We start from the raw sequence: 23,604 nt of genomic DNA, 5'->3' as shown, positions 1-23,604 counted from the left end.
GGTCTCTCAGATTTTCCACCGGCTCACAGGTGTACTGTTCTGTTGTACCTGCGGGGGTAAAAGCTTTAGTGTGGGCAGATGTACCCAAGTAGATATCCCTTGCAGTTTGACAACGGGGAGTGGGGGGCGGCTAAAATTACTTTATAGGGGCCCTTCTATTTTGGCAATAGTTGTTTTTTTGGGAGACCCCTCTTTCCAGGTTTTAAGAACTTGGTCCCCGGGGTTTATTTGTGAAGGAACGGCCCCTTCCACTTAGTGGGAGCTGGCTGTGCCTTGCTGGCATAGTCCTGGATTGCCTTCTGAACGTGTTCTAGATCAATAATAATATACCTCAGGGTCTGACTCACTTCCTCATCCAGTAGAATGTCAGTAGTAAGAAAAGGCCTCCCATAGGTCATTTCAAATGGGCTGAGCCTCAGATTATAACTGGGGGCTACACGGACCCTGAGGAGTGCAATAGGAAGCAGGTGGGTCCAGGGTTCACGAGTCTCTGGCAGAGCTTTGCTCAGGTTTTCTTTAAAGTATGGTTCATTTTCTCTACCTTCCCTGAAGACTGGGGGTGCCAAGAGGTGTGTAGCTTGTAGACTATCCCTAGGGCCATTGTGAATCCCTGCGTGATTCTGGCTATAAAAGAGGGCCCATTACCGCTCTGGAGGGACTTTGGAAGTCCCAACCACGGAATTATTTCTTGTAAAGGGACTTACAGACTTCAGTAGCCTTTTCAGATCGAGTGGAGAAGGCTTCATCCCATCCCGTGAAAGTATCAATGAACACAAGAAGATATTTATATCCTGACAACAGGGGCATTTGGGTGAAATCTAACTGCCAGTTCTCCCCCCAGGTATGTCCCTCAGCATTGAACTGGCCTGAGTAACAAAGGGGGGATTGGATGGGCCTGTGGTTTATTACGGACACATAAGCACAGGCAAGTGGTACTTGTTTCACTATTCTTTTAATCCCCTTCCCTGAAAAAGCCTTTTGCATCAAGTCCCACAGTGCAACCCTCCCATAGTGGGTGGCATCATGTAAGCTCTGAGTTTCCATTGTTGGGCCTCAGGGATTAGAACCTTATTCTCCTTTTTATGCCAGCCTGTGCTTCCTTTCTCATAGCCCCATTTCTCAGCATTTTCTTGTTCCTGTGGGGAATACTGGGGAAGGCTAGGGAGTTCGGGGGTGGGGGGCAATCACTAGGGCCATAACTTGCTCAGGCTCTTGCAGTAGAGCTGCCTGTTTTGCAATTCAGTCAGCTTTGCTTGGCTCACGAAAGGTCCATCCTGCTGATGGCCCCTACAGTGATCACTGCCACCTGGGTCGGGAGCTGCACTGCTTCTAAGGAGCCAGAATTAAATCTTTAGGAGACAGTTTCTAGCGGTTAACATTCCTCTTTCTTTCCAAATGGCAGCCTGAGCACGCAGTACATGGAACCTGTATGTCCAGGGTGGCAGGGCCTTGGCTTCTGTGACTTCACCGAGACTGCCTATGGCATACCCTGCCTTTCGGGTTCCCATTTCTATAAAACTGCTCCCATCAGTAAACCATTCAACCTCAGGGCTGTCAAGAGGCTCATCCAGAAGATCAGACCTGCTGGAGTAAGTCTGTTCTATGGTCTCTATATACGAACACACTAAGTCTCCACTCTCAACCGCTGGGTGCAGAGTTGCCGTGTTCAGGGTTTGACACACCTTTAAAGGTAATGTCGGGGGTGTCCATTAGGAGGGCCTGATATCTTGTTAACCTTGCTCCAGTCAACCAATGATGTCCTGTGACTTCCAGTACAAACTGTACCTAATGAGGGGTTAATACATCTAGGTGTTGTCTCAGGGTGAGCTTGGAAGCCTCATTGACCAACAGGGCTGTGACAGCTACTGCCCCCGCAGGCAGCTTGGCCGTCACAGGGCCACTGAATCCAGTTGTTTTGAAAAGTAAGCCATTGGTCTCTGATCCAGTCTCAGCTTTTGGGTCAGGACTCCTAGTGCTATCCCTGACCTCTTATGAATGTATAGGGTAAAGGGCTGGTGTTCTACTCAATGCAGTCTTTAGAATCTCAGAGGCCTGCTGGTGGTCCCTATTCCATTGAAGGGGCTCCCTTTCTTCTCACTTTAGAACCTCCTGTAGGGGTTTTGCTATAAGGCCATAATTTGGAACTCAGATATGACAGAACCCAGCCATCCTGAGAAGGCCTCCAAGTTGCCTCTTTGTGGTTGGAGATGGTAGTGCACTAATTACTGTTTTTCCATCTATGGCCAGGGCTCTTTCCCCTGGGGTCAAAACAAATCCTAAATACTAAACCTGTTGCTGTGAGATCAGAGCCTTGGTTGGAGACACTTTATATCCCCTTTTTGCCAGAAAATTTAAGACCCTAGCAGTATATTGATCTGAATCTTGTTTGGTCTCACTACTTATCAATAAATCATCAACATATTGTAGCAGAGTTCCCTTCTCAAGGCTCAGTTCCCTTGCTAACACATTTCCAAAACGATGGGGGCTGTCCCTAAAACCCTGCGGAAGCACTGTCCAGGTATATTGGGTAGCCTCCAGGGTGTCAGGGTCCCTCCATTCAAAGGCAAAAAGGTATTGAGAGTCTGGATGTAGGAGAATACAGAAAAATGCATCTTTGAGGTCCAAAACAGAGAAATGCTGAGCATTTCCCAATACTTGGGCGAGGAGGGTGTATGGGTTTGGCACCATTGGGTGAATAGGGATGACTGCCTCATTCACTGCTCGCAAGTCTTGCACAAACTGACGCTCCCTGTTAGGCTTCTGAACAGGGAGGATCAGGGTGTTGCAAGGGGATCAGCAGGGCCTAATGCGTCCATGTTTTAGGAATTTGGTGAGCGGTGATTGGATCCCCATCAGGGCTTCAGGCTTTAAAAGATATTGTCTCTTTCAGGGTCCTTTCCCTAGGCCTTAATCTTATTTTCATTGGGAAAACATGGTTTGCCCTTCTTGGAACTAAGGTATCCCAAACTTCAGGATCTACTTGTTCTCTAATTTCTTGGGGGGAGGTCTTGGGGAATCTTTTGATGACCAGCACATGGGTCATCTGGGGCTACTAATAGATGCACATTCTTTATTTGAATTTTCTACCTCATTGGACTACGAATACTAGCTCCTAATTTATTTAGCAAATCTCTTCAAGGAAGGGGTCAGGGCATTGTGGCGTATACGAAAAGGAGTAATGACAACGGACCCGACTCTGCAGGCAAGGGGAGACGTAAATCGCCTTACCTTCGGCTGTCCATCAACTCCCGTCACGGTACAGTCACGGTTGGGGAGGGGGCCGGCCTAGTCACAACAGAGGAGGTGGCTCCAGTGTCTACAGGGAATTCAGTTCTCCTACCCGCCATGTCAAGGGTGACCTGAGGCTCTGCTGGAGTGATGAGGATGGAACGAATAGGGTCTGGAGCCAGGCAGGCACTCGCCCCATCAGACGGTGCGTGGGAATCTCTCATCGGAGAGATTCACAAGGAACTGGGGTTGGGGCCGCCCCTCTGGCGTCCCACAGGAGGGCGCTCAGGACATTCCCCCTTCCAGTGCCCCTCCTTCCAACAAAAGGCACACTGGTTTGTGGCCGGGCGGCTTCTTGGTGGTCTGTCCAGCCTTTGCAGCCTTTTAGGGTCCCCTCGAGGTGGTGGGTGGATCAGAGCGGCCAAAAACTGCGTTTTCTTTATCAGCCTCTTATCCTTATTGGCCTTTTCTGTTAAGTCTTGATTGCTATAGACCTTGAAGGCCTCCTCTACCAAGGTTGACCGTGGGGTTTGCGGCCCAGCCTCAAGCTTTTGTTACTTTCTCCTGATATCAGGAGAGGCCTGGGTGATAAAATGCATGGCCAACAGTGTCCTCCCTTCTGCAGACTCAGGGTCTAAATCTGTGTACTTCCTGAATGGCTCTGTCACCTGCCTCAGAAAGACTGCCAGGTTTTCCTCTTTTTTCCTGTGTAACCTCTGGGATCTTATCATTTACAGGCTTCACCATATACCTTTCATTCCTTCTGATAGATGAGTACTATAATGTCTCATCCTAGCCTGGCCTACACGATCTTCATTGTACCAGTGTGGGTCACGTTCTGGGATTGCGTCCCCCGCCGGCCTGATAAATTTGGCGGTGTGGATAGGTGACCAGTAGGCCACCTGTGTGCTCCCTGGCCTTTCTCGGTATACGCTCCTTTTCATCTGGGGTGCAACTGGGCCAGAATAACCATAATGTCCTGCCAGGTAAGAGAGAATGTTAACCCCAGCCTGATGAATTTGTCAGGGTCAGATTGTCAGGGTTCTCTGAGAACCTGCCAAACTTCTCCTTACAGATTCCTAAGTCCCCCATCGAGAAGGGGACATGCACTCTAGTAATCCCTCCATTCCCATTAGCTACTTCCCAGAGGGGGTAAAGGCCTCGTGGGGCAAAAGTGGTGGCTAACTTTGAACCTCATCAGAGCCCCATTGGAGGAAACGCGAGGGGCTCTGATTTTTGAGTTTCTGACTTGACAGGGAAAGGTGGGGGTCTGGGAGTTGAAGAAGATGGTGAAGGGGAAGAAGAAAGGGGGGGCCTGAGAAGGAGGCTTAGTACCCCGATGGCTAGTCGGCAGTTGGAAGAAGGGGTCTGTGAGAACGCCTGGCTCTGAATCTTTTGAGGGCAACACAGGAAGAGAGGAATCCCTCAGTCTGGAGCCTACACGTATGGGCCTACACATATGGGACCTCTCCCCATTTTTAAGACTGCTTGCAAAATAGGTCCAGTCGTAAAATGGTGTTAAATTTAAGGGATCCATTCCGTGGCCACTTCTCCTGGTCACCCAAGGTATACGGGAACCGGGCCGTGTTGCAAAAGAAAATCAGCTTAGTTCTTTACTGTCTCCAATTGTTAAGACTGCAACCCAAAGGAGAATCTCTGGGGATTCCCTGGGCATCTCCCATGCTTACATATAAATCTGGAAGCTAACAACTAGAGATCCTGGGGGCCGGATGGACTCGAGGTCTAGTGTAACGACAAAGGGGGTCACAGAATTCCCTCCCCAGAGTGAGTGACACAGACAAGGGGTCTCCAGGATGAAGGGGATGGGAGTATAGGTAATGAGGACCAAGAGAGAGGACAGGAGAGGAGGGACAGAAAAGACTGAAAAAAAAGAGACAGGAAGAGATTGCCTTTTCAGCCTGCCCCCCGAGGGTGTCTATTCAGGTACCAGCCTGTGCACTTCCAGAAAGGGCCAGTGAAGGAGGGAGCACCCTGTCCACTGCCCACCAGGTGATCAAGCCCCAAAACCAGCCAGTTGTACATCGTCTGCAGGTCGCCAGCCCACAGGCGGGACTCTCACCCACACATACACCGGTATATAGAAATCTGCCCCTTCAGCCTGTTCCCAATGAGACTTCTCTTGGCAGAGGAAAAGACAGGTGAGAATATTGGGAGGATCGGACGTCCAGCCACTACATGATAGGAGGATTGAACCTCTGTCACTCTCATGTATCTCCCATCAGGGAAGGCCCACTGGACCCAGGTCTGCTTGGTGTGAGGCGAGCCTCTCCCACCTCTGCTTGTGACCTGTCAAGGTGAGCTGTTGCCGGCCAGAGGGAGCAGGTCTCACAGGCTGAGAACAGTGATGCTGTAGCCGCCCGACGTCCACTGTCTCGGGAGGATGAGACAGAGAAGTAGGAGAGGACAGAGAAAGAAGTAGAGAGATTTCAGGAGCGGGAAAGGGAAAGTGTTGAGGGAAAAAGGGCAAAGGGGAGGGGGAAAGCGTCGCCTGAATGAGGGTACTGAGGCCCTCAGGGGCCAGGAAGGCAGACTTACCAAACGTGGTGACGCTGAACCAAGAGGTTCAGGTGGCCGCCTGTCACCCACTGGGAAGCTGCATTCGGTGGTCGGTGGTCCCGGAGGTGCCCAGATCCCCACCCGGGAATGGGAGAATGTCCTGGCAGAGTCACAACAAAGCATGTTACTGATTCTTGGCCTCCTTAATCAACAGAAATTGATAAGAGGCCAGATGAGAAATTCAGGCAAGGCTCTACTGGGACTCAGTGCTGCAGCAGGAGGGAGTGAGAACAAGTAACAGTTTCCCTTGCTCGCTCCCTGAGCTGGGGCGAGCTGGTTCCTTGTATGGAGTGAAGGTAGGGGTGGGTCCAGGGGTCGGCTTAGGTGGTCTGCCCACCCCCTTGGTGATGCTGTGTGCAGGGCGCATGTGCAGTACCCTGCTTTTGCTCCGGGCATCTCAGAAGGGACAGTTGCGTTTTTGGTGTTTTGTATCTTGTCGTTCATAATTTGCCCCAACTGAGCATGCACGAGGTTATTGTTAGTCCTGAATAGATTCTTTGTATTCTGTTGGTGGAGGAGGCGTTTTTCCAGGTGCAGGCACCGCAGCAAAGGCTCCCAGGTCCCAGGCTGTCTCAAGGTGATCCTGGCTGATTCTCTGTATTCACTTGTCTTTCCAGGTTTTAGAGGGGTGGTTTGCCCTGCAACCTCAATTTGGATGTAAGAATAGCCATTGATTTTGTTTGTTCAGCTTTTCTCTTATTTTAAGGACAGGAATGACGATTTCTAAGCTCTTTATTTGTCAGACCTGAAAACTGGAATCTATGTCTAAATTCATTTGAACCAGTATGTATGGGATATTAGTTTGAAGGATTGCCAAATTATTAGGTTTTTTTGTGTTCCCACTTGTCTCAACTAACCTTGGATTGGGGTACCAGCAATTTAAACCTGCATCTCAGATTAAACGTAGCCACTGAAATGAAAACGATTCTCAAAAAGGCTATGAGAGAAAAATCCAAAATAATAAATTTTGGAGACAAATTTGTGTTAATGGATCACAATAATACCAGTGAAAGCAACTGCATAGTATAATAATAATCTAAGCATTTGAAAGAAAAGAGTTAGAACATTATATCTATTACGAATGCCATGAATAACCAGAACAAGTAAGAGGTTGATTCTATTCAAGACTTTTATCCCAGATTTTGAACAAGGCCCTCTAGCTCTCATGATCAAAAGTCTCATTCAAAGCAGAGGCTCTGAACCAACGGCCCCAAAGTTGAACTAGGCTTTTTTTGGTTTGTTTTGGGTTTTTTGCGGTACGCGGGCCTCTCATTGCTGTGGCCTCTCCCGTTGCGGAGCACAGGCTCCGGACGCGCAGGCTCAGTGGCCATGGCTCACGGGCCCAGCCGCTCCGCGGCATGTGGAATCCTCCCAGACCTGGGGCATGAATCCACGTCCCCTGCATCGGCAGGCGGACTCTCAACCACTGCACCACCAGGGAAGCCCTGAACTAGGCTTTTTGACATACATTGTTTTTGAAAAAGGAATGGGCTGCTGACTTAATGATTTGGCAATTTCTTTAGAAAATGTGGATGTGCTAGAAACACTGGCCGATGTCACCCACTGATAGCCCTCTGCAGAAGTAGCACAGAAGTTACCCCCTCCAGTTTGCTACAGATGTCTCCAGATAATCTCGCCTGTGTCTATAGCTGAGGCTTCCAACCATCTGAGTTTGTCTTCTCAAGCAATTTACTAAAAGTTGGGAGAAAAAAAAAAAATTCTAGTAGATTTTTTGTAGAACCTGGAAGTCTAGAAACAGAAATTCAGGATGTTGTTTACATTTCAATAACATGTTGATTCAATTCACTTTTTCCATGGATGATTTATGATAAACAGTCAACAAAGAAGTACATGTGAAGGTATTTCCATCATTTTTTGGATCTTTGTAACTTGGGGCTGTTGAAAACAACCACCTTTTCCAAATTATCTCCATGTCTTCTTTTTGTTCCATGTCAACTCACTCCATTTTGCAAGAAGCCTAAATAGCTTCTGTTAAGTCCATTTTGTAGAATTCATATTCTGATTCAAGATGTGGTCATTACTAACACTATGTGGTTTGTTTTGGACGTACTTAAAAAGAAAACAATTTAGTTAGAGATTTTGAACTTAAAGTTACATAACCTTGACAATTTTCCTAGTCTCCATAGCCCATACCCACCAATATACTTTTTCCCAAGGATAACAACTAGTTAATAGTTTACTTTTGTTTCCCATCTGCATCCTGTGTGGTTGCATGCACACACACACAAACACATGCACAAACATTTATGTATATGTACATACAAAATCTATGCATATATACACACACACAAAGCTAAATATGTTTGTATATACACACATACATACACTTATATATACATCTGTTTACTGCATTTTCCTTCTTTGCACATGTGGATTCATATTATGCATACTTTTCATACTTTGATTTTATTCAACGGCTGTATAATATTCATTGGTGGCCATTTCTGTTGTTTCCAGTTGCTTCTCTTTTGTGTTTGCTTTCTCTTTTGTTATTAAAAATTGTATCACTGACATACTTTGCTGATTATATCATTTCCAACTTTTACAATTAATGATGGAAATCCCTAGAAGTAGTCATCTACATCAAAGAGTACCAGTACTCTGCATCAGAGTACCTATATTTAATATTTTGCAACACATTGCCAATGTGTACCCCCAACAAATTAGCACCAACTCTATTTTCCTTGAATCTTTGCCTTTACTAAGTACTCCTGAAATTTAACGTTCTCTATGCTGATTTTCATCTCTACAATGAGTTCAGGTATATACTTTTTTGTATGTATTCTGCATATCTATCTTTGTTTTTCTGTGAAATTCTTGTTCATATATTACATGTGAATATCTGGATTTCAGAATCTAATTTGGTTATATTTCTCAGCCTAGTTTTAATCCTTGTTGCTTGTTCAAGTGCCAAGTGTCCAGGGAGTGTTAAACTTGACAACTGCTGCCTGATTGAGATGCCATGTGCTATTTCTCTGGGAGCAAAGTTTTTCTCAATATGCTATAGCTATAGGGTTTTCTTTAGGCCCCTGCCTTGTGATATCTCATGGTCAAAGGTGAAACCAAGGGTTAATAACTATAAAGAGTAAACTGTTCACACGCTTCTCTTATTAGACATGGTAATTACCTGGTATCAGGCTGAAAGAGAGAACAGTGGAGAGTAGTGGGCAGATAATCTAAATCAAAGCCTTCCATAAATCTGAGACTTGTGAAGTTCAATCAGTTAGCATTTATTGAATCCCTATTGTTAGTAGTCCATCTACTAATTTTTTTTGTAAAATGTGCATTGAATTAAAAATTCCTTGTATTAACTTATATAATATTGTATATCAACTATACTCCAATAAAATAATATGTGTGATTTTGGCTCTCAGGCATAGTGTGCCATGGGTAAAGACTGAAACGAAAAGCTAGACTTAGGATTCTAACGTGAAGAACCCTGTTGAATGGACCTTATCTAATCACAAAGAGTTCTGGGGGCAAGAGGGGAGAGCATATTCAGTGTGTGAGAAATGGGATGAAAATGGTGTTTTTGTCATTCTCCTGATCAGGTGCCCAGTGGAAAAGTTACTGGTAAGTTCCAGTAACTTTTTGATACCCAGCTGTAGTGTCAGAGGCCCTGCTCGCATAACTTCTCCTCCAGCTCAACTCTGTGCATGTGATTTCCCACAGTATTCAAAGGCGGAAAGGCATCCCGTGACTGCATTGGAGAAAATGATGGAGTCAAGTTTTGCCGGCCCCCAGTCATTCCCAGAGGTCCCTTCTCCCAACAGAGGAAGCCAATCTGTCAAACACCACAGGTACAGGTAGCTAATCATGGTGGGAATGGGTGCGTTGACACAATGTATACACTGGACAACACATGCCGAGGAATGACAACATTATTCAGGAGAGGTGATCGTTCTTGCTTCTCCTGTAGTTCCCCATGCAGTGGATGCTCAAGCAGCTCCTGGCAGGCAAGATACCAGCAGGCAGCAGTGCCCCTAGAGGAAGCCTAAAGGTACTATTAACAGCACCCATCAAGTCTGCAGACCCAGACCAGTGAATGAAACTATTGCAATCTGAAAAACTATTAAAAACATGATTTTTCCTAGCCTGCCTTATCACTGTCTGCAAATTTAATGACTAATTCTTCCCTAGGCAGCTGATAGGACATGCTCTAGGTCTTCCAACATGGTTCTCACACAAAGAAAACTTTCCAGGGGGAAGAAGCCTGGCAAATCTTCTCCTCTGGTTTATTAGATCTTCCATTATCAATGGAGTGGGACTTTTTTTAACAAGCTGACTGTAAAAATTGGCTCTTTGGGGGAGAAAGCCAAAAATAAAGTTATCTTCTAGAAGTTTTACAGCATTCTGAGGCTGAGCAAATTCTTCATCTTCTAGTCACATGCTGTGTTTATACATAAGGAATCTGGAATTCCAAAAATTGAAAGTTTTGTTCTAAAGTGCCAACATTTGATACTTGCTACGACGGACATTATGTTTATGTGCATCCAAAAAAGATTTAAGCTTCCTTTTCTTAGTGAGAGGTACAGTATTTTAAAAATTCTTAATTATGGAGATTAAACGTTTTTTAAATGGAAAAGGTAAAAAATAACAATTGTTCCCAGCAATGGAAGATAAATGTTGTTGACCCTTGGTTTTCATAGATGTAGGCAATGTTTTGAAAACCACCGTGAGAGAAGTATGCGTTATTCAAGGAAACTAACTTCTCCCTCACCTTTCAGGGAGTCCCTAAAAACGATTTTCTTGATGCTGGCCACATTTACTATGAGGTTCTCATGTCACTCTTGATACTAATCATTAGTACTTGATGGTGATTTTTATTCTTAATCTACATGGGTAGAGACTGAGGTACCAAGGGTTTGCTAAGTTAAAAAAAGGTTTCAACACAGGATGAAATATGTTTGGCTACTGGATAATTGCTTTAGTTATTAACTACAATTTTTGGTTTCTATCAATTGGGGCATTTACAAATATTTCCCTGCGAAAAGATTACTTCAGTTAACTGGACCTAGTGGACGTTCTTCAGTGACGGAATTAAGTACAAAATTATTGGCCTTATAGAAGATGTTTTTTTTTCCAAAAGAGCATTTTCCTCTGCTGATTGTAATACACGTTAAAGTGGTATTCCATTCAGTCAAGTAAAATAATTAAGTATGATATTAAGTACTATATTGTCATACATGTTTTAAAGTTGATATGATAAGCAATTATAGCTTCTAATGTATTTGACCTGCAAATACCCTACCCTGCTTTTGTCTGATGATATACCTCCTCCTAAACTTGGTTTCTAGGAATCACTCACAGATCAAATAAGGAAGTCTCTAAGAGACCTTCTTTTTTATTTGGTTCAATGACATTGCAGTATTTGTTGGCATACATTGCGTCCTGATAGATAGGCAAGGGTTGATTTATAAAGTGCTTTTAGAACTTGGTAAATTATAGTTCAATATATCATAGCTTTTGTTTTGTAAAACATGCAGTAGACTTAAACGTTTTCGTGATTGATAACCTAGTCACTGATTTATACATCCTGCAAACTGCTGTGTAACTTCCTGAATGCCATTGGGTTAGAAAGCTTGAACAGTTGATTGATCAATAGGTATAGAACTGTTTTTTTAAGATGGGTTACTAGCTCATACTGGTAGACTTTTATGAATAATTCATTTCTTTTGTGCACTGCAAATATGACTCATTTGGATAACTCATTTTTGTTAATTCAAAGCCATTTTTCCTCATGTTTAGTCCAAAAAAAACCCTTTCTTTTTAAAGAAGAAATCTATTACGTCATGTTATACTTATTATATTATATTTTGGCAATATAACTCATTTATAGACAGTATGTGTAGGTTTTTTAAGGTGAAATAAGTCCAGGGTTTTCAGTGATTAGTATGAGCCTTTGAGTTGTCAGTTTGGGCAGAGGAATCAAGGGAATTTACTTTGTTGAGCAGCTACTAAGTGCCAGACTCCCTGCTAAGCACTTTACATACTTTTTTAACCCCCATAGCAATACTATGAAAATACCTAAACAAGTGCTAATACCTTTATTTGCATCTCTTCCACCCACCTCTAGGCTTTACCTTTTTCTGCCTTGCCTTGTACACTAAGAGGGCAGCAGGCTCACTTGCCTTTGGGCTTCTGTTGGTTTCTTGCGATGCACAGGCAAGTTATGGAAGGGCAGAGGCCAGTGAGGTCCTAACACTTCTGCCCCCTCCCTCCCTGCCTGGTTGTCTCAGCTACAGCCCTGTTTCTGGCACTAGCCAAGAGGTCCTCTTCTCACAAGCCCTTTCTCTCTTCAGTCAGGTAACTGCTCCTTCCCCCTGTCCTTTCAGTTACAGGGATGGTAACAGCTTCCCACTGTTACCAGCCCTTATGTACAGTAGTATCCTGTATTTTTTTTTTTCCTCAAACAGTGAACACACTTTTGTAAATAGCAAAATCTTCCCAAATGACCCAATATAGAGTGCCATCTATTTCCCCTCAGGACTCTGACTGATACAAGTACTTTCCCCAGTATCATACAGACCTGATGCAGCTAATTCTAGCATCCAAGCCTGAGTACCCTGTGGACTCCACAATTGCCATTGGATGGTATAGGTAGAAGCTGGAAGGGAGGGAAACAAATCAGTTATTATAGAGCTCCTTAAACTCGTTGGCTTAGTGACCTAACTAGAGGTCCCTTGTTGTTAGGCATGTTAGGACTCAATACACTCAACCCAGAAATATGATGATGAAGAATGAAGTTGTAATAACGTTGCCAGGTATGATCTGGTGTTTGCACAAACTCAGGAAGTTAATGTTGGGCTTGACAAATATGAAGTTATAAAGTGTGATCATTTCGCCTTGCCCAAACCAGGAAGGTGGCTACTAGCACTCATTTGTCGGGTTCTCAAATGCTGACCTTAAATAATATTTGAGAAGTTTTGTATTTATTAAGTGGAAATAACAGTAATGTTGGTGGGGGGAAAACTTACAGAACTCCAAATAATGTAGTAATATGGGTAAAATTCATTTGGGGGACTGGTTCCTATAGAACTTTATTGAAATTTTGAAAATGTTTTTGCTGTTCCTGTTTGTGGTTTTTTATTGCTATTTTCAGAGCTAAATGAGTAGGAACGCAAAAATTCTAAGTTCCCTTATTGGCATCTCATGGAATGTCTGCACAGGAACAAAGTTCTCTCAGTTCACATGGTAGTAGGGTAAATTCAGTGGGGTGGAGGGAGGAATGGATATGGAATAAGTAATGTGTCAAATTAGTAACTGATTTCTCTAAAGAGTCTAGTTCTTTGTCTGACGTGATCTGTGTAGGGATCTTACCTGAGGTATATCCCGTTTATGCCTTGCCCTTTGATGGCATCTGGCATGGTTATTTGGGTATTTGGATGTATGGGTCAAGAAAATGTACGATCAGATGTTTATTAAAAGCAAACTCAAAGGGTTATTATGGGATTATGTAAAATCATGTGTGTGAAACTTTTGAAAATTGCAAAGCACTGTAGAATTTAAAGGATCTTTCATTCAATAAAAAAAGTTAAAGCAAACTCAAAAGAAAAATAATTTAGGTTCTCAGGATTTACGAAAATTTGAGACAGTGAACTGCAAAAGTAACATATACATTAAGGAGAGAAAGGCAATTAAAATAAGGTTAGTTTATTCTACCACTAACACAAGTGAAATTTTCCCCATAAAGCCCTTAAGGCTTCTTGGGTTTAGTTCTTGGCAGTGTTTAATAACAAGGCCATTTTTATTTCTACTAAAGGCACCTTTGTAGCTTGGATAATGAGGGAGGAGGGGAATCAGGAGCTGGAGAATTCCTCAAGCGCACCTCGTTGGCTGGAAAGCTGGTGTTATTTTAGTCCATTGTGCTCCAGACTGGAAAGCCAGAAACCCAGAACTGGAACTGCTTTTCTTCTCAGTCTCTCCAGAGATAAAATGGATCCAGTAACCTGCGATCCCTCCTAACAGATATACTACAGGCATGGATGGAGCCTGACCTAGAACTTTGAGGATCTAGGGTGGAAATGCAGTGCTTGAAAAGTTTCAGCAGCCACCTGTGAGGTTATTGCTGTGATCAATTTGTTTGTTGGTTTTCTTTCCACCAGCAGGACTCTCTCCTCTTGCTGCAGCCCAGGGCAAAGGAGTGGTATGCTCCATAGGAACGCCTTCAGAAGGACACCCCCCTCACCCCGAAGTAGGTTGGGCGGAATCGTGGGACCAGCATATCAGCAACTCGAGGAATCAAGGGTCCCAGACCAGGATACGATACCTTGCCAAGGGTAGGTCTTAAAAGCAATGGAATTTAGGGAGGGTGTCATGGATGATATAGTTTTAAATTGAGTTATGATGTTCCTTGGGGTTTTATTCACTGGTTTCATCATCATTTGGCTATTTATGCTTGCTTTCACCTTTGTTCCACAAAAGAATAACTTTAAAAAACAGATACAATGGAAATAGATATTAGGGAAATGGTAGACGGAAAAGATATATAGCATTAAGTGTATAGACATCTAGACACTATGTTACTATCGCAGTTGCTAAAATAACTGGGAATGTGTCTTTGATTTTAAAACACAGAGATTTCTTAGGACGACTAAAGTGTTCCTTCATCCTTAGGTTTGGAAAAAAACCAGTGCTTAATTCTCTCATCACTATTGTGGACAATACCGTAACAATAACCTGTAACATATATAAAGCATCTGCTCCTTCGAGCATTCTTGAACGAGTCTCAGTCAGTGTTGACAGAGTATTGTTAGGGCACAGCTAGCTGAACTCAGATCTCTAGTTTCATTCACGGTGCAGGGATGGAAAAATTGGCTTTGGACTCCATGGCTGTTGCTCATCCTTGCAGTGTAAAAAGTGTCCCTTCCTCTCAGTGGACACAGACCCTCATAGGGCCCACAGCATGGTGAGTGGAGTGTAGAGTGAATTTTAGCCACCACTCACCTAACCGCCATAAGCTGTTCAACCCAGTATGGCAGCCCTTATCGAAACTGACTGAATTTCAAATCTCATCTTTGCCCCTTACTACTTGTATGAATTTGAGAAAGTTTTATCATCTGAGCTTACGTTTTCTCGTCTATAAATTGAACAAAATAATACCAGCTTTCCTGAGGGTTGTTGGGCAGATTAAAAAGAAATTACATGTGTCAAGAGCTTGTACCTGACACATGGTAAACAGAGAAGGGGTACTTGTAGCTATTGTCACAGGAACCATTATTCTTATTAATTTCAAGAGCAGTGCAATCAGGCTTTACTCCAGAAATGCCAAGAATCCATTTCCTCACTCAGGCTAGGTTCTTGTTGCATCTAGTTTTCCTCTCTCTGAATCAGCCAGGCTAGGTTTCTTTGCTGCTTTGGTCTGGGTGATTTTTCCACCCTGTCTGTAGCAAGTTAAAAGCCAAAGCAGGTTTGAGGTCTGTCCCAGACTCTTACCTTTGTCTTTTCTTCTGGGTGATATGTATGCAACAATGCCATGTCTGACGAATCTCAGCAACAGATTTCTGTAGGAAGACTAGAAAATAGGAAATAAATAGGCTGTGTCCGGATTTTGTAATTTTGAAGCAATTCCAAATAGACTGTAAAATGTTGGTAAGATCTAAGTTGTCCAAAATGTATAATGCAAGTCAAGAAGTAGTTTGCATTTCTCTTTGCCTTATATCTGGAAAAGGGGCTTGCATTTAGCCTATAATTAATCATGTTTCATAACTACTTTTCTTCTGAAATCACTAATAATGTCTGTTACTTAGATTTCTTTTTTTTCCCCCCTCCTGGGGTGAACGTTGGAGTGAGAATGAGTGAGGTGAAATCAAGTTAGAGATTTTGTGAGTGGAGAGAGAACCCAGCCCGTGCTGTCTTTCTTCTGTTGGGCACTGTTACGGCTACTGTTTTGTTTGGGATCAATCATCATTGGGTTTGGAATATTCTCTCCAATTGGCTAGCCACCTGTATTTTCCTATGTGATATGCACCTGACGTTGATAAACGGTGACTCCAAGTCACTGTGTGCTCAGCACAGTGAGTCTCAGGGAGCAATCTCATTCTTAATTCTTGACAAGAGCTATTTCCCACTCCTGGGGGACTGACCGTCTCTCCGGACTGGAAATGGTAATAGAATTTCACAGCTAAAGGCCCTCTTCAAATCTGGCCCTAGCCTGGAGGGGGAGTGAATGAATTTATAACAGCCAACTGCTGCTTGTTTATCAAGCATGTGGGTGCTGTCTGCTACTTAGATTCCCGGTATAGATGATGTCTCTCCTTGACACTAACTTCAACCCAGCTTGAACCCAGTGCCTGACTTAGTGAAGCCTGAGGAGGGAGCCAGGTAGACAGGAACTTCTTCAAGAGCCTTTCCCCTGATCAGTGGATCGACGACAGCCATGGCAGTGGCTCACAGAACTGTGAACTGGGTTATGTCAGGCAAATCAAACTAATGGAATCATGTACTAGACAGAAAGAGATGGAATCACAAAAGTTAGGTTGCTACCTTCGAAGTAGAAGGGATAGAAACATACTGATTATCCACCTCACTTAAATAGCAACTTTACAAACTTACATTCAGTTACTCTTCAGGAAGTGTACAGATGAACACACTAAAGAGAGCAGAATTTAACCCAAGGTGGGATAGCCCACGTAAAAGAAATGGATTGAATACCGGCCTTTCTGACTAAATAAACCATTAAACCAGGAAAGGAATGTGAAGAAAAATCACAGTCATGGATGGTGATGTGTAAATGGAATCTCTAATTGTACGGCTCCAGAGGGAGAAGTAGATTCCTTCAATTTAGTCAGTTCATTCTAATTCCATGTGCACCAAGAACTGGGTCTTGGAGTCCTCTGGGGAAACGCTGATTTCTTGGCCTGACCCCTGAATTACTGGGAATCAAACCAAATGACTAACTGTTGAAATCTTCCCTCTTTAAAAGGATGCTTTGACTCACATAGTTACAGAGGAAATGTACTTGTGATTACTTTGTTGAGGGATTGGAGGAAAGGCAGTCCAACTGGTCCAAACTGGCATTTTACAGTCAATGAATGACAGGCTCAAGGGATACAGAACTCTTGAGTATCTTCTAATCAAGAATCATGCCTAGAAATGTAACTCTCACTTAAACTTCTGGAGGGTAGTATCACCTCCTAACTAAAGACCAGTGCTAGGACACTCGGAGCAACTCTAGGAAGGAAGGGAATAGTGAAGAGGCATTACTTCAGTGAGTCCTCAGAGCAGTCCCTCTAGATCAGTATTGCTACCTGATGGTTCTAATTAATGAGAGAATTAAGGTAAGGCTGCTACGTTTGCCTAAGATTCCAGAGCATGTAATGGTGGTGAGACTTGAAATCCTCTCTGATCCCAAACACAACTAATTGTTTAAAGTGCATCTTCATGTTAGGGCAGCCTTTCAGATTTCAGTTGTTGCCAACATGGGATCCATACCTGGCTTGTGAGATGATGTGTAAGTCAACTCCTTCAGTCAGCACGCAGGCATATGAGAAGACTGCTCCAAGTCTGGCTTGAATTGCCTTTGATTACTTCGTAGTCACGTGTTTTGCCGAAAGACTTACTTTCAGTTTCAAGTTCCGAGGGTTTGTTGGCAAAGTAACCCCTCAACGCTTAAGTAAGAAAGAAGAAAGCTTGTTACGTTAGTTATAGCACAGAGATAAGCAAAATAGTAAGAAAGAAATGTATTTACAATCACCAAATTGGGGAAGCACCTCCATCCAGATGCGAGCAACGCTGTGACATCCCTTGAACAGCAATTTGGAGTCCCAGGTGGAAGGTCCCGGGCGTTGTGCCCGCTCCATGGATGAGAGTTCAGAGTGCAGCCCGAAGGAGTCCTGCTTTTAATGCCGAGCTGCACACTGATAATCATCAGCTTACGTGCAGATATGCCCCTCTGGCTATTATCATAAACGCTCTGATCTCTAGTCGTAAGTCTCAGGATGCTCACTGATCCCCGGGATTTGGCCAGATTCCCAAGGCCCAGGAAGCTTCGTGACTTACTCCCTTCCTTACCTGTTGGTTCCCAAGACTTGTTAGCACCGTTTCTGCTGACCTGCATGTAGTCCAGCAGTTCGGTATGTAGCTCCTTTCAGGGTCTTTGTTTAGTCAGAGCCCTATTGTTGCCTCTGAAGCCTGAACAAGACTATTAATTTTTCCAACATCGCGTCACATTGTGGACTTGCTGAAGCGTCAACAGTTGACTGAATCCTCTAAGATACTTACACCTTTTATCCATCATTTTTACCAATAATGTTTAGATCCAGGTATTAAGAATTGGCACTATCACCATCACATTTCAACCTGGTAGATTCTACTCACTGATACACTCTGATGATCCATGTGAAAGACGATCTTATCCTCCTTAAATTTCGGTGCCATTGGTGAATCTGATAGCAGACATTCTGTATCTTCATACACGTTAATGGTGCTAAGGAAAGAACACAAAAGCCTGCAATTTGTCCCCTTTCTTCTTGTTGAAATTGATTCATTGATCAGAAACTTTAGGTTCAGATTTTCAGTCATAGAACACTAGGGAGAAAGTCATTGAGGTTCCCCAGGGAATTTCTTTGTATGTGGCTATATAATTGGTGCAGGTAGGTTTTACATCTCAAAAAAGGTTTGAGATGCCCACTCATTTCTGGCTTTGATAGTAACCATTAACATAAGACAACGTGGGTTTAACTTCCTCCTCTGCTGCTTACCAAGGGTGTGATTTGGGGCAAGCCCTTTGGGTATCCCTTAGTCCAGTTTATTTATCCATTATGTGGTAATAAATAAACCGCACAGTTTTGTTTTGTTTTTTTTAATCAGTGGATGTAATTAGTGGTGAAAGTGCTTTTTGAAAGCTCTGTGTGAATGTTTGTTAGCTCTTGTTGACTGGGATATTAAGGGAGTGTTTACCTTGAAGATCTGTTCATGTATTCCTGAGTCCGTTCAATCAAACTTTATTGATTGCCAACTCCGTACTAGGCTCAGTAAGAGAGGGTAGGACACAATAACACCTAAATTTGTTCCCCATCTTTTCACACTGTCTGGCAGAAAGACAGATCTCTAAATTGCTCCCATCTTGTCTTTACAATAAAGGTTTCTAATATTTAGTATGCGACACACTTCATTGCAATTATTCTTTCCATGTATAAACATGATTTTTATTTACATTATAATGTAAGACAAGGGGAATGAGATTTATTATATTGAGGATGAACGTGCTTAGATTATGCTTAAATTTTAATGTTTAAGGTTAAAATTGAGGAAAACGAATTGAGAAATAGAATAAATACTACTGTTCAAGTCCCCAAACTACATTTCCGTGAACCTACGATATCCCTGCCTCACTTTTTGGCACTGGAAAGTTCAGAGGCAATGGAAAATTCACTAGCTCTGAACAAGCAAGAGGGGGCCAGCCAGATTCTGGCATGTTTAAACCACTTGGAACGGCACGAGGGCGTTCTCAACAAGCCATTTTACCATGCACCCATGAACTACCTTACTTGGCTCCAGAAACCATGTGAGGAACGTTACTAGCTTGGTCGAGGCCCTGTGGAACTCACTTCATGTTCATCTTGGGCAGACAGAGGAACTGTGTGCCTCTCGTCCCATCTTTTAGGCTCAGCAAACTGGCAGTGAGGCAGTTCCTGAAGAGCAGAGTGCCAGTGGAAATTGGATTTGGTCCCCCTAAAGTCAGTGTGAAGCAGAGAAACTCAGGACTTTAGTACCTTGATGCTTAATATTGGGCTTCCTGATTGCCTCCACCTAGGGTGGCCACAAGGAGTCTACACTGGACTAAACCAGGGCTGAGAGGGTGGTCAGGTTGATGGAGTGGAGTAATGCCGTTATGGGTTTCCTGTTTGTCACTATGGAAGGGCCACACACACTTACCTGCTCAATCCCCATTTACTTTGTATTCTAGGATAGAGGTCAGGAAGACTATATCCCACCTGCCTATACAGCTGTGGTGTGTTGAAAGATCCCTGGACTTAAAGTAAGAAGATCTGGGTTTGAGTCTCAGTCTGTCACTTATTTTCTGTGTGACCTTGGGCAAGTCACTTCACCTCTCTGAGCTTCAGTTAACTTCTCTGTTTAACTGGGAACATAGTATCCGTCTCATGGGGTTGCTGTGAGAATTCAGTGAGATGGTGCATGTGGAAAGTGCTTTGTTGACTGAATAGTGCTCTCAAGAAGATGGGAAGAGCACAGAATATGTAACACTTTGTTTCTTCTTCAGGTATTCATCCAGTGGTTTAACAACCCAACAAAATGCATCAATAAATATGCAACTGCCTTCGAGAGAGACAAACTCCTATTTTAATAGCTTGGATCAAACGGACCTGATGGGATATTCATCCCCAAGGGCCAGTTCCGTGCCCATCATCCCCTCAGTGGGTCTAGAAGAAACCTGCATGCAAATGCCAGGGATTTCTGAAGTCAAAAGCATCAAATGGTGCAAAAACTCCTACTCTGCTGATATTGTCAATGTGAGTATTCCAGTCAGCGATTGTCTTATAGCAGAACAGCAAGAAGTGAAAATATTGCTAGAAACTGTCCAGGAGCAGATCCGCATTCTGACTGGTGCCAGGCGGTCAGAAGACTACGAACTGGCCAGCGTAGAAACCGAGGACAGTGCGAGTGAAAACACAGCCTTTCTCCCCCTGAGTTCCACAGCCAAATCAGAACGAGAGGCCCAATTTGTCTTAAGAAATGAAATACAAAGAGACCCTGCGTTGACCAAGTGACCTGAGATGTAAGAATCTGTGCGTTCTATGCTTTGCTCAACAGGAAAGAGAGGAGATTAAATACAAATTATTTATATGCATTAATTTAAGAGCATCTACTTAGAAGAAACCAAATAGTCTATCACCCTCATAGTGTTTTTTAACAAAATATTTTTTTAAAGGGAAAGAAACGTTTCAGGAGGGATAAAGCTTACCACTAAAGCTTTTGGGTAGAATTTTGAATACAATTTCATTTAGTCCCAACACTGTCCTCTTTGGCTCTTAGTAGATGTGGGCAATTCAGACTCTCCGCCCCACAGTGCCAGTGACCTCATAAAAAAGTGCTGGCAGTTACCCGGTTTCAAAGAGAAGAGACGCATCCCAAGGGTGGGCGTGCCAGTGAGCAGGTGGTCCTTGCCATTTGGCTTGCCAATCCCTAAATTTCTATTCACTCGACAGCCTCATCACAGGTTATGTCATGTCAACAAATGTAGTGTTTTCTATTTACTTTTTGAAGAATGGCACAAAGACTCTGGAAGGAGAGGGACAGGAGACAGAGGGAGTCATGGGGCAATCTTAGCCACTCTCACGTGCCAGCTTCCTCTGAAATTTGAAGGCACAGAATCTCAGAGGGAGGTAAGAAATTATTACAGAAAAAGAGACAAAAACATCACACTGTCGTGTCACTAAAATCATGCTAATAGAAATGTTTTCGTTTGAGATCGTTTAGGGGCTCCAAAGGAGCACTTCTCAGTGTGTGTGCCTGTGTGTCTGGGCTTGCTCACTCGAGCACCGGTATGCCGTATGCACATATGTTCATCGTGCGTATGTGTGTGCATGTGTGTGCGTTAAGCTTGCTAAAATTTGTTCTGAAACATCAGGGAATCTAATATTCAGAAAAAATTTCCCTCTTAGATCTGTTCGCTTTAAATTTTTCCATTAAGTATAACGTTCAGTTAGTAAATCAAGGTCACGTGCATGGTGGGGTCCTATAAAACTCTTGACAATGTCTAGACTATATTCTGATGTGAATCTTTTTGAGAGGAACAGCTATTGGCTCATTAATGATATCAGTATCACAAGGCGAGTTGGGGATGTGTATTTTGAATCATGCGTACTTAAATTATTTATACAAGCCAATGATCAAATTGATAGTTAGTTACCCTTTGTTTTCTCATTTTCCTCATTACTTTTTGTAGCAAGTCTACTACGCGTGGACCAAGACATTGGCTTCTGTGGTTAATATGGAAAGAATAAATTGTTGAAATTACAAAGCCCAGCCTATTCAGTTCACAGGAAGCCCCCCAAAGAACAGTAAATTGTGTTGTATGTTCATTTGGAATAAAGCAATATTTTTACCACTGCTAAGGTGAACTGAAACTTCTGAAGATTTGTCTGTTTTATTTAGCCTTATTTTCACGGGGCATTCAAGGACATTAGTGTTCACATAACCAGTCTTTTTCCAATTATTGGTGGTGTTGAGTTGTTATGTTTACACTGTTTTAAATAAAAAGGCATAGTATTTGAAAGTATATAAAAGATTTCTTTTACTGAAGTTTGGGAAAACCTTGAGTAAAACTTCCTGTGGAAGACTCACATTCCACTGAAAAGGAACGTAACTAACTATTTCTGAATCAAATATTGAATATACACAATTCTTAATTAAGGTTAAGCTGTTTCTGTTTAAAATACATTGCAAGTTGCTCTCTGAGAACATTCTTTCTTTGATAATTAATAGACGTAAGTAGACATAATGCCATACAGGGAAAATAAAGAACATTGTGTTCTTATCAACACTGTTTGTTTAGTGGAAATTCAAAAGTCTCAAATGTTGAAAACATTCTGGTAGAAATGCATTTTATATTTAACAAAAACTTCACGCTGTTCCTTAGTTGTCCCACTATTGTTCCTTTGTTTTGAATATAGAGGTAATACTAGACTCTTAAAAAGGATTATTACAACTTTTTAATGTCTCAATTATCTAAATTCTCATTTAGAAATAGTATATCTTTGGGAAAATTTTAGAAAAACGGTTTTAACTAACTGGTGTATAAAAACCCCATAACTTGCATATTCGATATGCTATTGAGTTGAAATTTATCACAATTATCAAACATTCACTGGAAGTCCTCCCAAGTCAACCTTGTCTTGGATTTTTCACTAAAATGCTACCTGTTGCAGATCTAAACGGATTCATACAGGATCCACCTAATTAGGAGTTTGTGTATTTTGTGACTCACTGCAGTTATTTCTTTTTTTAACACCTTTCACTGCAGTTATATTAATATATCTTTTGCTCTAAGGAGATCGAAGGTTGTCAATCAAACTTAAGTCCTGATCTGACCCCTTATTTTTTTTTTTAAAGTTGAACTACATATTATGTGATTATAAACAGCCTCGTGCGTTCTAAAATGTATGAAAGTTACACACATCCACTGGCGGCCCGATGTAAAGTTTAGAGATAAAGTTATGTCCAAATTGATAGTAGAGACAAAAATCCTCCATAAAGAACAATTATTAATGGTCACTTTCAGTGGCCATTTGTCTCCTTTTGGAATATGAAGCTCTCCTGTGAAAAGGGTCCACACTCAAAAAGCACCTCTTTGGGCACCAGCAGACAAGTGCTGATAGCATCAAGACTTTCAAAGTTGATCTAACGTGGCCAACACCTGGAGACATCGATACCTTGTCCTTCAAGCTCACGTGCCTACAGAGAAGTATTTATTTCTACAAGATACTTTTGATTTTGCTTCATTTTCCCTGTATTTCTTATGTGAATAGGTATTTGGAGATTTGGTAATTAAGTTAGTTGCATATTCATTATTTACTGGAGAATGAATGTCACTCATTATTTTTCACTCTGCATCATCTTCTGATGTCTTTTTTTATAAAGTGTGTGTTATTCTGATTTGCCAGTGACTTCTATAGAATGCTGTTGTTCAAAATACATGAGCAATTTTATGCTAATGAGAAAGAGTGGAAATTATGTTGGAGAATTGGCATCTAAATTCTCTGATTTTTGTATGCACATTAAGTGCTCTGTGTTTTACACTCTTGTCCAACATCT

At 42.5% G+C, this 23,604-nt stretch overlaps 1 protein-coding gene across 2 annotated transcripts in view; it reads left to right on the top strand.

The window, feature by feature from the left end:
* The window catches only part of NRG3 (neuregulin 3), a 1,063,293-nt gene extending 1,041,244 nt beyond the window's left edge, over window positions 1-22,049 (top strand). Inside the window, exons 7-10 of one of the 2 annotated variants that reach the window (XM_033842028.2) lie at window positions 9,499-9,626; window positions 13,935-14,105; window positions 19,736-19,807; window positions 20,051-22,049. In XM_033842028.2, the coding sequence (XP_033697919.1) occupies window positions 9,499-9,626; window positions 13,935-14,105; window positions 19,736-19,807; window positions 20,051-20,558 (879 nt within the window). In that variant the 3' untranslated portion in view covers window positions 20,559-22,049. The remainder of the gene's footprint in view (window positions 1-9,498; window positions 9,627-13,934; window positions 14,106-19,735; window positions 19,808-20,050) is intronic. The other variant, XM_033842029.2, reaches the window with a different exon arrangement.
* The last annotated feature ends 1,555 nt before the right edge of the window (window positions 22,050-23,604 follow it).

Source organism: Tursiops truncatus, chromosome 16 (assembly GCF_011762595.2).
Source record: "Tursiops truncatus isolate mTurTru1 chromosome 16, mTurTru1.mat.Y, whole genome shotgun sequence".
NCBI lineage: Eukaryota > Metazoa > Chordata > Mammalia > Artiodactyla > Delphinidae > Tursiops > Tursiops truncatus.
Note: the sequence above shows the minus strand (reverse complement) of the source record. Positions and strands in the feature narration are given on the sequence as shown.